This window comes from Mus pahari, chromosome 4, assembly GCF_900095145.1.
Source record: "Mus pahari chromosome 4, PAHARI_EIJ_v1.1, whole genome shotgun sequence".
Classification (NCBI taxonomy): Eukaryota; Metazoa; Chordata; class Mammalia; order Rodentia; family Muridae; genus Mus; species Mus pahari.
In genome coordinates, this window is record NC_034593.1 from 98,373,062 (window position 1) to 98,389,379 (window position 16,318).

General features: G+C 43.8%; 1 protein-coding gene across 1 annotated transcript in view; it reads left to right on the plus strand.

Moving 5' to 3' along the window:
* The first annotated feature begins 7,504 nt into the window (after window positions 1-7,504).
* The window catches only part of Aknad1 (AKNA domain containing 1), a 30,963-nt gene continuing 22,149 nt past the window's right edge, over window positions 7,505-16,318 (plus strand). Inside the window, exons 1-3 of the mRNA XM_021196960.1 lie at window positions 7,505-8,494; window positions 11,487-11,621; window positions 11,936-11,998. Of these exons, the coding sequence (XP_021052619.1) occupies window positions 7,505-8,494; window positions 11,487-11,621; window positions 11,936-11,998 (1,188 nt within the window). The remainder of the gene's footprint in view (window positions 8,495-11,486; window positions 11,622-11,935; window positions 11,999-16,318) is intronic.

The following is a 16,318-nucleotide window of genomic DNA, read 5'->3' on the forward strand; positions in this document are numbered from 1 at the left end:
CATCTCTGCCACAGGCAACATTGTGGGCTTAGGCCAGCACCTCAGCATCCTGTTCAGATTTCACGATGCTGTCAACCCCATTGGGAAGGGCTGTTGGCATGGCAGGCATTTGTACCCCTCTGCTCAGGGCTGGCTGGGCCCTGGGGCCCCTCTGTTATGCAGAGTGACTATGAGCTGCAGCTGAGCACACAATGCTCTGGTCATCTGCAGGGACAGCTGTGGCACCAAAAGTTCTGTTGGGTTGGGATCAGAATCTCTCAGAAGACACCTTCAGACTCCAAGACTGAGCGAGGCGTTATCAGGAAGATGTTCCAGTCCTTTCCCGCCACCTGTAAGGGCTAAAGCAAAAGGTGTGGGGTGACTTTTTTTTCTAGAAAAAGGCCTCACCGTGTTTGGGTGTATACATGGGGAAACAGTAATCGTTTTGAGGCTAGGTTTTTTTGTTTTTTTGTTTTTTGTTTCTCTCTCTCTTTTTTCCTGTGTGTAATGAGAGAATTCCTTGGGCTTATTTTTGTGAGGTCTTCTCTTTGCTTTAGACAAAAGTGTGTGTGTGTGTGTATGTGTGTGTGTGATCTGTGTGACTATGGTTGTGTTGTACCATATCATGTATGTGGTGGTCAGAGGACAACTTTCAGGAGGTTTTTTTTCTCTCCTTTGTGTGGTTGTGAAGCGTTGAATGTGGGGCTTGGTGGCAAGCACCTTTATTTACTGAGCCGTCTCATCCCTTATCTTATTTGTCATCTACCATCTACCTGTCTATCTAATCGATCTAATCTCTCTCTCTCTCTCTCTCTCTCTCTCTCTCTCTCTCTCTCTCTCTCTCTCTCTCTCTCTCTCTCTCTCTCGTCTATGTATCCCTGGCTGGCCTAGAACTCACTATATAGACCAATCTGGTCTCACAGAGATGTGCCTGCCTCTCCCTCTCTGCCTCTCCATCTCTCCTCCATCTCTCTGCCTTTCTGCCCCTGCCCCTGCCCCTACCCCTGCTGAGATTAAAGGTGTGCACTCCCACACCTGTCGATCTTTTATTTTTAAACATGTGCTGGCTGCACTCTCACTCCCTGTCACGTGCCTCACATGCCTCATGTCCTGCCGTCATCTAGAAGCCAGTGAGCTGTGCACTCTCGTGCCTGCTTGTTCAGAAGAGAATCAGACACATAAGAGTTAGATTAAAAACCATGCAGAGACACACATGCCCGTAGGCCCAGCTACTCAGGAGGCTGAAGAAGAACCATTTCAGCCCAAGAGTTCGAGGCCCCCTGGATATAGTGATTTCTTATCATAGAACAACAACAGAAAAGGTAGAGGAGGAGGAAGGGGAGGATTGACTGTAGATGCCATACAACAAATGAGCTGAGGTATAGGAAACAAACCCGGGGCAGACTCCAGTATTCCCACTGTGTCTTTGTCTCTCCAGGGAAAACTTTTCTTCCCAACCCTTCAACTTGGGTGTGAATAACCCAGAACTGCTCACACAGACACACCTTCCCCACTCTGTAGTAAGCCGTTGTCTCTCTACACAGCGTAAAGCGATCCTGTGGCAATGTTCTCTCCTCCCCGCTCCAGGACAGTTTTTACTTTTTAAAGTCTCATCTTGTAACACTGGCATATGACTACAAAGGGCTATGTTTGATGTTTTCCAGATGCCCTAAGTTTGTGTTCCTCTTTCCTTGGGGAGCTTTTCTCAATTTTTTTTCTTTGTCAAACATGTTATTTTAGCCTTTGAGGTTTATTAATAAATCCCAAGTTCTTAGACATAAAAATTTGGATGAAGAAGGACCTCAAAGATCTGTTCTCCTGGGCGGAGCCAGCCTGCGGTTATGGTCACCTTGAATTAGTAGAGCTTAGATCTTGGCTGATGTTCTTGGGGACCAATAACCCTGGTCATTGTACCTAAAATCCGGGATGCTTTTATTACTTCTAAGGTGCTGTTCACCAACAAGAAGAGTGTCTTCTAAATAGATGCTGTGGCTTCTCTTAAAAGGATTTGAGCCCAGTGGCAATCAGCTGTGCCCTGACCATTTTCAGAAATATCCCCAAGACACTTGGCTGCCACCACCATGTCCTCTGGGCTGGGGCAGCTACTAGGGACTTGCTGAGGCAAAGCCTCAATGGCAGCCTTCCTTCCTGGGTCCTAGTAGAAGAGGGATGCTTGGCTGAAGCCTGATATTCAAAAAAAACCTCCCCTGGCTATATTTCTGTCAATCCTTCTATGGCGGTGGTTTTCAACCTTTCTCATGCTATGTCCCTTTAATATGGTTTCCCATGTTGTGCTGACCCCGAACCATAAAATTAGTTTTGTTGCTACTTCATAACTGTAATTTTGCTACTGTTATGAATTGTAATGTAAATATCTGATATACAATCCCCAGGGGGGTGGCCAGGTTGAGAAGCACTCTTCTATGCGCTTTACGAAATATGAGGAGGTTTTAGGGCTCCATACCCAAATAATGCTGGAGGGAGTGAGCCTCCCAGGAGTGCGGACAGGCCTGTGAGTGTAGGTAGGATCAACACTGCTGCTCAGAAGAACCCTCCTGGAATCCTCAGGACACAAGAACAGAGGGGCTGCCTGGGACAGGAGTCTTCCAGTCTCCGTCTGTACCCAGAGCTGATTCTGTGCCACAGAGCTACATACATACATACATAAATACATACATACATACTGCCAGGAGAGAGCTGGTCTCCCAGGAGTACCTACACGCCTGTGAGCACAGAGCTGACGCTGTACCACAGCTCTCCATACCCAAATTCCTCCAAGAGAGAACTGGTCCCTCAGGGGTACTGACATACAGCTTGCAGGAGGGACAAGCCAAAGTTATAGACAGCAAAAACAGCTAACCTCAGAGACAACCAGATGGTGAAAGGCAAGTGCAAGAACATAAGCAATAGAAACCAAGATTGCTTCTCACCACAGTGAACTCTGGTTACCCCCAACACATTAGAAAAGCAAGACTCTGATTTAAAATTACATCTGATGATGGTGATAGAGGAATTTAAGGACATAAATAACATCCTTAAAGAAATACAGGAGAACACAGGTAAACAACTAGAACCTTTAAGAAGAAATACAAAAATCCCTTAAGGAATTACAAGAAAACACAACCAAACAGGTAAAGGAACTGAACAAAACCATCCAGGATCTAAAAATGGAAATAAAAACAATAAAGAAATCAGAAAGGGAGACAACACTGGAGGTAGAAAACCTAGGAAAGAGACCAGGAGTCATAGATGCAAGCATCAACAACAGAATACAAGAGATAGAAGAGAGAATCACAAGTGCAGAAGGTCCTTAGAAAACGTTGACACATCAGTCAAAGAAAATGCAAAAAGCAAAAAGCTCCTAACCCAAAACATCCAGGAAATCCAGAACACAATGAGAAGACAAAACCAAGGATAATAGGTATAGATGAGAATGAAGATTCCCAACTTAAAGGGTCAGTAAATATCTTCAACAAAATTATAGAAGAAAATTTCCCTACCCTAAAGAGATGCCCACGAACATAGAAGAAGCCTATAGAACTCCAAATAGATTGGACCAGAAAAGAAATTCTTCCTGTCACATAATAATCAAAACACCAAATNCACTAAACAAAGAAAGAATATTAAAAGCAGTAAGGGAAAAATGTCAAGTAACATATAAAGACAGACCTATCAGAATTACACCAGACTTCTCACCAGAGAAGAAAATCCTATGAAAGCTAGAAGATCCTGGGCAGATCTCATACAGACACTAAGAGAACACAAATGTCAACTCAGACTCTCATATCCAGCAAACCTCTCAATTACCATAGAGAAACCAAGATATTCCATGACAAAACCAAATTTACACAATATCTTTCCACAAATCCAGCCCTACAAAGAATAATAGATGGAAAACGCCAACACAAGGAGGGAAACTAAACCCTAGAAAAAGCAAGAAAGTAATCTGCTTCCAACAAACCCAAAAGATAAATAACCACACAAACATAAGAATAACATCAATAATAACAGGGAGCAACAATCACTATTCCTTAATATCTCTTAACATCAATGGACTCAATTCCCCAATAAAAAGACATAGACTAACAGACTTGATATATAAACAGGACCCAGAATTTTGCTGTATACAAGAAATGCACCTCAGTGTCAAAGACAAAAACTACCTCAGAGTAAAGGGCTGGAAAACAATTTTCCAAGCAAATGGTCCCAAGAAACAAGCAGGAGTAGCCATTCTAATATCAGATAAAATCGACTTTCAACCAAAAGTCATCAAAAAAGATAAGAAAGAACACTTCATACTCATCAAAGGAAAAAAATCTACCAAGAACTCTCAATTCTAAACATCTTTGCTCCAAATGCAAGGGCACCTACATTCATAAAAGAAACTTTACTAAAGCTAAAAGCACATATTGCACCTCACACAATAATTGCAGTGGACTTTAACACCCCATCCTCATCAATGGATAGATCAGGGAAACAGAAACTAGAAACACAGTGAAACTAACACAAGTTTTGGATCAAATGGATTTAAAAGATATCTATAGTCATCAGGGAAATGCAAATCAAAACAACCCCAAGATTCCACCTCACAACAGTCAGAATGGCTAAGATCAGAAACTCAGGTGGCAGCAGATGCTGGTGAGGATGTGGAGAAAGAGGAACAGTCCTCCTTTGCTGGTAAGATTGCAAGCTGGTACAACCACTCTGGAAATCAGCTTGGCAGTTCCTCAGAAAATTGGACATAGTACTACCTGAAGACCCAATACTCCAACATGTAATAAGGACACATGCTCCACTATGTTCATAGCAGCCTTATTTATAATAGCCAGAAGCTGGAAAGAACCCAGATGTCCCTCAACAGAGGAATGGATATAGAAAATGTGGTACATTTACAGAATGGAGTACTACACATCTATTAAAAACAATGAATTTACAAAATTCTTAGGCAAATGGATGCAACTAGAAAATATCATACTGAGTGAGGTAACCCAGTCACAAAAGAGCACATGTGGTATGTATTCACTGGTAAGTAGTTATTATCCCAGAAGCTCAGAATATCCAAGATACAATTCACAGACCATATGAAGCTCAAGAAGTCCAAGTGTGGATACTTCGGTCCTTCTTAGAAGGGGGGAACAAAATACCCATGGGAGGAGTTACAGAGACAAAGTGTGAAGCAGAGACTGAAGGAAAGGCCATCCACAGAGAGCTCCACCTGGGGATCCATCCCATATATAGTCAGGAAACCCAGACACTATTGTGGATGCCAACAAGTGCTTGCTGACAGGAGCCTGATATAGCTGTCTCCTGAGGGGCTCTACCAGTGCCTAACAAATACAGAGGTGAATGCTCTCAGCCATCCATTGGAGTGAGCACAGGATCCCCAATGGAGGAACTAGAGAAAGGACCCAAGGAGCTGGAGGGGTTTGCAGCCCCATAGGAGGAACAACAATATGAACCAACCAGTATCCCCAGAGCTCCCAGGGAGTACACATGAAGGGACCCATGGCTCCAGCTGCATATGTAGCAGAGGATGACCTAGTTGGTCATCAATGGGTGGAGAGGCCCTTGGTCCTGTGAAGGTTCTATGCCCCAGTGTAGAGGAATGCCAGGGCCAGGAAGCAGGAGTGGGTGGGTTAATGAGCTTGGGGGGGGGTGCAGGGGGGGTAGGGGGTTTTCGGAGGGGAAACCAGGAAAGGGGATAACCTTTGAAATGTAAATTAAGAAAATATCTAATAAAAAGGGGGAAAATAATAAAATAATGGAAGCTTTCATAAGAAAGAAAGAAAGAAAGAAAGAAAGAAAGAAAGAAAGAAAGAAAGAAAGAAAGAAGAAAGAGAGAAAGAGAGAGAGAAAAAGAGAGGAAGGAAGAAAGAAAGAGAGAGAAAGAAAGAAAAGAGGAAACCACTAGGATATAGCACAGGGGAAGGAACACTGAGATATAGGAGAGATGAAACAAGCCAGGCACCAAAAGACAGGTACTTGATCTCATTCATAAGTACCACCCAGAAAGGCTAATCTGAGACCAGAAGATGGCTCAGTCTTTTGCTGCATAGTATTGAGAATGTGACTCCAATCCCCAACACGCATGTAAAAAGACAGACATGCTCTAGTGTACTTGTAGTACCACTGCTAAGGAGACAGACACAGGAGGCTCCTTGGGGCTTACTGGCCAGGCTGTCTAGTCAAATTGTAAGCACCAGGTCAGGTGAGAGGCCCTGTCTCAGAAAGCAAGATCTAGAGTAAGGAAGAAACCCAATGTTGACCTTTGGCCTTTATGTGCATATGTACATGCATAGGGGTACAAGCATACCCCCACACAGACATACTCATGCAATCAGTAGACACACACACACACACACACACAAGCTGATCCTATTGAACCAAAAAGCAAAACAATGGTTAGCAGAATTGTTACAGGGACAGGGAGGACCGAGCCAATGGCTAGAAGGTTAGGCCAGGAAGAAGATATCCTGATATTACTGGTATTCACTTACAGAATTAGGTGCTTAATGATGATAAATATTTCAAAATAGCTAAAAAGATTTTTAATATTTTACTACAAAAAAATCCATGTTTGAGGTCATAAATAAGCTACTCTTAGGCCCAGTGTGGGGGCAAAACACCTTTAATCATGCCATTCTGAAGGCAGAAGCAGGCCGATCTCTGAGTTCGAGACCAACCTACTTAACATATTGAGTTCCAGGTCAGTCAGAATTACACAGTGAGAACTTGTTTTGTTGTTGTTGTTGTTGTTGTTGTTGTTATTGTTTGTTTTTTGTTTTGGTTTTTCGAGACAGGGTTTCTCTGTGTAGCCCTGGCTGTCCTGGAACTCACTCTGTAGACCAGGCTGGCTTTGAACTCAGAAATCTGCCTGCCTCTGCCTCCCGAGTGCTGGGATTAAAGGCATGCACCACCACGCCCGGCTTGTTTTCTTTTTTTAAATTCCATTATTTTATATACATATATCAAAACATCATAATGTGTGCCACAAATATCTACAATTATTATGTGTCAATTAGAAAATAAAATACCAGCATCACATGACTCAGGGATGCCAGGGAGACATGTAAGAAAAAACTCCACATTTGATCTTCACTAAAACAGCCGAGAAGTGATGAGAACAAACGCCAAACCATATGGCTCTTTCTTGTGGGAGTTCAAGATATGGCCATTAAGTACAGGCCACACCTCCTCCAAACTTAATGGATAAAAATTATAACCTTTCCATCATTCTTTTTTCTCAGTAATACTTAGGATGAGTTATTCTTTGGCTGAGTTTTCTGTGTTCAGGCTTGCAATTGAATCACTCTAAATAAAAACATCTGTTTCTGGTGCTCCAAAGAAGCCAGATTAAGTATAGCTTCCTACATGATTCTGGTATATTTACCAATGAAGCTGTTTTCTTTTCTTACAGCATAGAACACACAGTGCAGACATTCAATGAAAACCAGACAACACATTTTGAGCACTAAGAACACCAAGACCAGGCAGCCGAGGACCACAGACATCAGCCCACACCATCATGGACGAAACCGACTTTTCAGAAGATATGACTTATAAGCAACAGGAGGACCTGCCTTATGATGGGGACTTCTCCCAGATGAAGATGTGCACTTCTTACAACTTTACCATAACAAACGGCACCTCTCCTCTCTCAGCAGAAGTTGCTCTGGCAGAAGAAGACCCTCAGAAAGTGGCTTCTAACTGTGAGGTGCGCCAGGACACCACTCTGCTGGCAACTTGGGGTAAGATGACTGAACATGGCAGCAGCAGGCATGATAAAGATAAGCAATGCACCCTGGCTTCTCCTGTTCCAGCTGATAAAGGAGATACCTCCAAGTCCCACGTCTCAGATATTTTACTCCATCAACTCTCCAGAGAGCAATTCTTCAGGGGTGCAGGCGCTGGCTGTGAAACTCTCCCAGAGACCTCGGATGCAGAGGGTCTTGAAGACTCAGATACTCTTATAAATATCATTTCATGTTATGCAAAAAAGTACTACCCCAAAAAACAAACCCCAGAATTCACTGGCCAGCCCAATCCCCCAAATGGTTCAGCAAACAGCAGCAAGGCCTGTTGCTCCCCTGGCACAGGAGAAAACGCCTCTCCCTTAGAAGAAGCAATGACTGCTGTGAAGAGCACCCATCAGGAAGATCCAAGCTTTCTAACCAGGACTAAAGGTCCAGGTGAAAAATATAAAAGCTGCCTGAGGCAGACACCCCAGAGACAGCTGCCCGACAAAGCAAGTTCAGGTGACTGGTTCAGATGCAGCCAGGCTCAAGTGCACTGCCAGATTCCAGATTTCCCTAAAGTTGCTCCCAAAGGGAAAATCTCTAGGAATACTGTAAGTAACAAACCACTTACAATGGCTAACCAAGGCAGCCATTCTCCTAGGTTGAGAAATAAATCAACAGTTGTGAAAGATAATTTAGGAACCACGTCTGGGTCAAATCGTGTTGAAAAACAACCAGAGCAGAAATGGAAATTTCCTGAACCTTCGAAACAAATACAGGTAAATGAGAATGGTCCCTGTCAGTGCTAACCCAGGGAAGTCATCCCAGGGTGGGCTTGTAGCTAGAGCTTCGGTGCAGTGCTGAGGTTTAGGCCCCTGGGTTATCTTGGGCAAGTGAACCAACCACTCGGAAGCTCAGTGACAATCTCATGATGAGAGGAGGCTAGATTCAGAAAAACATAGAGGAAGATAAAACCCCAAAGCCCTCAAAATTCCTCCAGCATCCTTCCTTACTGGGTTTGTATTATTCTAAGTTGTTGGTTTGGGTTTGTGGTGGCGGTGGTTTGGTTTTTGTTTTTGTGTTTTGAGACAGAGTTCCTTTATGTAGTCCAGGCTGACCTGGAACTCAAAATGTACAACCAGGCTGGCCTTGAACCCACAGTGATTCTCTTACCTCTGCCTCTCAAGTGCTAGGATTAAAGGGATTTGCCACCATGTCCAGTCTCCAATATATTTCTTAACTTCATCTAGAGTTTTCTTTTTAATTTTATTCCTTTTTATTGAGAGTTCCATACACACATAGAATAAAATTCACCCCATTTCCTTTTTTAGTTCCTCCCCCATGTCCTCCACTATTTTCTCTACCAATTCCATCTGCTCTCTTTTTAATGTTAGTTTTTATTATTATACTTTATGTGGAGAGGTGTTTGCTGCCCATATGTATGTGTACTACATGCATATCTAGTGCCTGCAGAAGGCATTAGGTCCTCTGGGACTAGAGTTACAGATGATTGTGAGCCATGATGTGGGTGCTGAGAACTGAACCCAGGTCCTCAGGAAAAGCAGCTGGTGCTCTTAACCATTGAGCCATCTCTCCAGACCTCATCTAGACTTCTAAACTCAGTCCCTCCCCAAGAGTCTTCTTCAAGTGCCTGGCTCTTCTCAACCCCAAGTTCTCCGGATTCCTCCTTCACGGGGAATACCTGTGCTTTGTTTGCATTTTTTTTTTTTAAATCTTGTGTAGCCCAGGTTGGCTTTGAACATCTGATCTTCCCAACTTATCTTCCCAAAATTGGGATTACAGGCATGTACCAGCCTAACCTGATTTACCAAAGAATCTTTACTTACACAGCTTCCTTTAAATCTCCCTCAGGCTGCAAAACTCCTCCAATCCTTCAGCTCAAAACTTCCACTTACCTGCTGCTACTTCATCACCATCATCATCACCATCATCATCTTTGCCCACCCCTACCATGTCCTCTCCCACATATGCCCAATAACTTCTCTTTCTCCCCACTTTCCCTTCCCATTAGTCCCCCCTTTCCCTAGATCACCCCACTTCCACTTTCTGTGATCTGCATTCATATGTCTACATATTTGTATAAAATCTGGAATCCACCAATGAGAGAAAACATGTGATACTTGTCTTTCTGAGGCTGAGTTTGTTTCATGTGATTATCTCTAGTTATATCCATCCTGCAAGGGACATAACTCAAACCTCCTTCGTGGCCAAAGAGTCCATTATGCATGTAATCCATGTTTTCTTTATTCATTTGTGTTGTTGGACACTGTCTTAGTTAGGGTTTCTATTGCTTTGAAGAGACACCATGACCACAGAAACTCTTATAAAGGACAACATTTAATTGGTGCTGGCTTATAGTTCAGAGCTTCAGTCCATTAACATCATGGTGGGAAGCATGGCAGTACCCAGGCAGGCATGGTGCTGGAGGAGCTGAGAGTTCTACCTCTTGTTCTGCAGGCAGGCAGGAAGAGAATAAGACATCCTTCTTCCAGCAATGCCACACCTCCAACAAGGCCTCACCTCCCAATAGTGCCACTCCCTATGTACCCATCAGGGGCTGTTCAAACAACCACAGACACCTAGGCTAGTTCCATAACTTAGCTATTGTGAGCAACACTGCACTAAACACTAACGTGCCACTGACTTGGAGTTTTGGGGATGAATATCCAGGTTTGTATAGGAGTTCTATTTTCAATTCATCCCCGCCTGATTTGAGTCATAATAGCCTAGGGATACCCGTGTCTTCTGCCAGATTTGTAAATTCTGAAGAACCCTATCTTCACTCTTTCCATTGCTGCCTCCCAGAGCCTGGCCTTGTGACCCACATCTATCATTCCCTCAGTTATCCATGCCAAATGAAATAAAACTAAACTCTTTATACCACAGTTCAAACGGTATGTTAGTGCCCATTTAGGATGACTTTTTTTTTTTTTTTTTTTTTTTTTTATGGCTAATCTATGAGATTTCTTCCTTCTGTGTCCCTGTCTTTTCATCTCCACCTAACTTCTCTTCCTGTTGGGGTTCAGGGTCTTGTTGATTATTTAAGGTTCAATAGTTGCATAAATTCATCTTTAAAAAAATCACAGGAAAAAGTTTAATTCTTTGTTACTGAATGGTCTTTCTCTTAAACCTTGTGTGACGGTCACACTGGGTGGAACTGCACTGTCTTGAGTGTTTCTATTTCTACCCTCATCTACAACATCCTTCCAGGTCAACTGAACACACTGAAGATTTGAGCAGATACCCAGTGCTACTCAGCACAGTGCACACCAGCCGTCTACCTGGCCGGCCTGGGCTGTTTTTTGACTTAGAGAAATCTACCTTCCTATGGTACTGGAAAGCCTTGGGGGTTCTTGTTCTTCTTATAAGAGAACATTCATGCAGAAACAGTTCTTGGTAGCCCATGGTTTTGTGGGAGCAAAGCAGGTGTCTCCCCAGCAATGCTTGAATTTGTCAGGAAGCTTTAGGTCAGGCTTCTGGTCCCCACCCCACCCCCCTGTCCTATCAGCTTAAATTGGAGAACTGGATCCAATAGGTTTCTTAGCATCCTTTACTGGAGCTGTTCATCCTGGCTGGTCGATTTTGAGCACAGTCAGTTGTCTCTCTGGTGGGTATATGTTTTTCAGCTCCATGAGATGGGAGCAGCAAGACCCAGGAATCTAACCCTGTCCAATTAGCCTGCAGCAGTAGGAACCGCCACCATCTCAACACATTTATCGTTTAATGCATAGTGTTCTTTTTTTTGCATAGGACTTGAACCTGAGAAATATTGCACCAATACCTCAAAAAGATACTTTCTCAAATTCTTACATATTTCAAAAGATCTCTCATGAAAAACAGATGTGCCAGAAACTGAAAGAACAGACTGACCAACTGAAGAATAAGGTAATCCTTATTAAGAATGTATGAGAGAGGTGGGGGAGAAAGGGAGGGAAGGAAGGAGGGGGATGGGGAGAGGGGGAGGGAGGGAGGGAGGAGAGAGTCAGAGGACAACTTGAAGAAACTGGTTCTCTTTCTGTGGGCATCTGGGGAATCAAGCTCAGGTCGCCAAGCTAACTGAAAGCACCTTGGCTCACAGAGCCATCTCACCAGCTCCACACACATTTCAAGTTTATCAGTAGCATTAGAAACAACCAAAGCCACACAGGAGAGGCCGTGCTGTGAATGAAATGTTGCTTTTTTTTTTTTTTAAACTGCAGGTACAAGAATTTTCCAAAAGAATAAAACAGGACTCTCTCTGCCATTTGCAAGACATAAGACTGGTAATGAACTTAATCTGGTTTTTAAATCTTTATTTGGAAATTCCAGTGGGTAAATGCAGAGAGGTTTTCCATAGCCATGAAGAGTCTGCACAGTGGTAGGGGAGGAAATGGAGAAGGAGAATTAAAACCATCTCAGTTTCTGGAGCTACATGGTTTATAATTCTGCTTCTAGATGTATTTATCCTTCTTTTCCCCCCAAGGAAGCTATTTCTTACCTCACCAGTTACTGTATAATAAACCCCAGACCATGGAATGTTCCAGAGAAGAACATAAAATCCTCGTAAGTGGTGGATCTGTCCACATCAGATGGGCCCTGGTAGATTTCAACTGTAAAAGTCCCTGGTATCTGACAACTTGAGACACGAGTCTCTGGAGATGCTTAACGAGGAAGCTCAGCGCATGGCTTGGTGGCTCAGTGCATCCATCACCTTTGCCACACGTTCACACCCTGGCTTATTATCACAGTCCATTGAATGACTAATTCATGTTGTCACCAGAACAGCTTTGCTGTCACAGGAAACAGAGATGGAGCAAGGGGGCAAAGGTTGAAACCGAGCAGAACGAATGAGCTGAAGATGGGGAAGACGGAGTTTAGGCCACGGGGTTGGCACTGGGAACAGCCAGAAGACCTAATGAAGGCTTGAGCGAGATTCAGGGAAGCTGTGCTGCAGAAACCCCACACTATGAGCCAAACCCAGGACAGAACCCAGTGATTAGTTATTCACTCATCATATTAATTAACCAATCCATCTTTCATTTGCTCATCAAATTGATTAGCTGCTCTGTTCATTCAGAAAACACTTAGCAAGCACTTTTGAATGCCTGTCCCGGGCACCAGAGATTCCAGGAAACACCTCCTTCCCAAGTGTCTTTTATTCTACTAGGAACAGATTGGCGAACAGCTCACTCATCTGCAGCTCCAGGAATGTGAGAGCAGATGCACAGCCTAGCAGGAGTTCATCCTTTGCCATTGAGGGGAGACTTTGGATGGTCCTGAGAGTGCCTGCTCGATTGAGCACCTCAGCTTGAGAAACAGTGAGCTTGGCAGGATAGGGAACAAGAATCTTCCAGACCAAAAAGGACCAGCACGGGCAACAGCACAAAGGCTATGTACGATAAGTGTGAGAACCCGGCAGGCACAGGGCTCAGAGTGCACATGGAGACCGGAGCACCAGGCAAGGGCCATGCCATGGAAGGAGCTTGGATTTCGTCCTGAGTTTGATGATGGAGCAACGGGAACTGAAGCCAAGGGATAGCAAGCACCATGGGGGTGAGACTAGGCTAGGGCTGATGGGAAGCCAACACTGGGCAAGTTATAAGGGTCTGAAGGATGGAGAGGGGGTGATGGGTTTAAAGGAATGAAATCAAGAAAAAGAGGAGGTGTGGATAGTTACAGAGTCCTGGTTTGGATAACTGAAGTCAGAAATCAAAGTGGAGGATCCAGTTCAGAAAGAGTAGGGAAAGCAGGAAGAAGCCAGGCCTCAGAGGCTGGCTTAGGACACTGAGTTTGAGGTCCACCTGAGGACAGGCAAATGAAGAGATCTAGCTGCAGGAAGTCATAATGGTGTCCTGATCTCGTCTTGTTTGGGTCAGAACTGACACTTTGGCAGAGTTGTAGGCTGAAGTTCTGGTGTGGGTGAGATGCCACCAGCCAAACAGTCTCAGGGTAATACGTAGAAAGGGTCAAGGACAGAGTTCCAGGCCACAGGGAAAACAGAAACCCACAAAGGGGACTAAAGCGGAAGGACTCCAGGGGCCAAGCAGAGCTGAAGGAATGGAGTTGTTGAAGCCAGGGCAAAGGAAGATTTAAGAGGCAAGGAATGGGCAGCACAGCATCACAGCTCAAGGAAGGACAGTAACGCAGGGGTGGACTCAGCATCGAGATTTCCTAAGCCAGAGCAGAGTGCAGGAGTGCAGGAGCGCAGGAGTAAATGATTGGCAAGGGAGAGTGTCCAAATGGGCAAATGCAGACCTGGTCTGAATCGCCCACGTACAGAGGCCACAGTTTAAGCAGCTTCTTTCTAATTGTATGGGCTAGATGGACTTTTAGACTGATAAGTGTCCCCTTAGGGGGGTCAGTTTGTGGTCTGAGAGTTGCAGGCTCAAAGCATTCGGTGTTGGAAGAAGAGCTAGACGCAGCTAAAACCAACTCTCTTAGTACAACATAGTGGAAGACATTCGGTCTTTAAATATATAATCTTAGACATATTGTAGCATGTCCTTCATCTCAGTGCTGTTACAAAATTAAATGAGATAAACCATGTCCTGTCTTCTGAAGTATGGTTTAGATACCAAGATCCCTTTGGTCTTTCAGACTGAGTCTTATTATATAGCCCTGGTTAGCTTGGACCTCATTGTACTGACCAGACTATCCTTGAACTTGAAGTGATTCTCCTGTCTCTGCCTCTATATATGGAGAATCATGGGTATGCACCACCATGCCTGCTTTCTCTTTTTCTTACCCTCTGTATTTTGACCACCTCGTCTCTTCTTATGGCGTTCACTGTCATTTTCCTGCCTCCACCTCCCAATGTCTAGTTCTCATTTTTTACCTGTGGCCTTTGGTAGCCTGGGTCATCTTGTCTTGGACATTCCTACATTGAGAGCTTCTTCACCCCCTGGCCTGACTGAGTAGTGGAAATACAAGCCCTGGGGCCTAAGGGAGCAGCTGCAGCTACAGGAGTAGCTGAGGATGCCTGTAGAAGGGTGCCTTTTGGTAGAAGGGTGTAGCCAATCTGTGATGGCACAAGAATGGGACAATCAGAGAAATTGGGACTCTCCCCAACTCCTCTCTCCCGCTGCTATCTTCTATTGATGAGAAACAACTGAAGCCAGAGTAGAAGGCTCCTGATCATGCAGTGGAACCAGGGCCAGCCTCTTGCAGAGAAAGACAGAGGGTGGCTATAGAGAGAAAGTGGAAAACATTCACCAGGTAAGCCATATGTATACCCAATTGTCAATAGGTTTCCAAAGTCAAATCTTTTTTTTTCAAAATTTTTATTAGATATTTTCTTCTTTTACACTTCAAATGCTATCCCTCCCTGCTCCCTGCTCCCCTACCCACCCACTCCCACTTCTTGGCTTTTGTTTTTGTTTTTTAAGACAAGGGCTGACTTTGAACTCACAGAGATCCCTCAGCCTCAGCCTCCAAAGTGCTGGGATAAAGGGTGTATGACACAATGCCTAGTCATTTCTATATTAATAGGAATTTGCAGTAACAGCAGCTGCAATGTATTGAGTGTGCACAGATAGTACTGACTTAAGATAGTTTCACCTAACAGGTTTTCAACTCTACATGATGTAAATGTGATAGCCATTCAGTAGATGGCTTAGAGTCCTGTTGAGGGACCCACAGATCCTGACAAGGAAAACTACTAATGCTTCAAGTTAAACAATGGCCTTCGTTGTCACAGTAGATTCCCTCGAATTAACCCTCACAGCGAACTTTCCATTTTAATGGAGTCATTCTCTTCTCCCTTCACTCCAAACAATTTTAAAATTCATCCCAGAACTCCAGACGAGGCTTATTTTCATTAATTTCCTGATATGAATTAAAAGAGTCCATTGAGTAGGTTTAATATGTGTCAAGTCCAGCTCTTTCCACTCACGGCATTTTAACAGGAAATTTTGGTGCCAAAATATTTTAATGACTCATGTTTGGAAACAGCGTCCTGAGGTATTTTCCCCTTAAGCCTCATTTCAGTTTTTAGAAAAATAAATGAAAGCTGTCTACCTGAGGTCAATATTGTGCAATTAGCCAGCAGCAATTAGTTTAATGTTGGTTTTACCCCCAGAGGCCTTTTTTTTCTAAATATATAAGAGAGTAAGTGTATTTATTTTCCAAGGAATCATTCATTTTGGCAGCCAATTTCAAGACAGGCCTCCGTCCACATTGAGACCAAAGTTATACAATGTTTATTTATATCCTAGCTACAACCGCACTGTGTCTGGTATGAATATAAATCAAAAGAGTTTGAACTGCAATTATATCCCATATACGGGAGAAGCTCTCTCACTGGGCTAAGGGAGGGACCAAGTCTTTCCCCACACTTATTTGAAGTCACATCAGGACAAACAAGGGCTGAGAGCTCAAGACAAGCTCCCAGTCTCACGTGAGCTAACAGGGAAAGGAGTGTCATCCTGTGAAACTTCAGGGTCTTGCAGAGCACAGAATCATCGAGAGGATCCACCCAATAGCTAATGTGGGTGATGTCTTTCTGCAGGGACAGAAATTGGCAAATTTGTTGAGTAACCACTTGCTTCTTCAGCAGATGCACCTTCATTGAAACAGCATTACTTTTGAAGCCAGATGTGGTACTG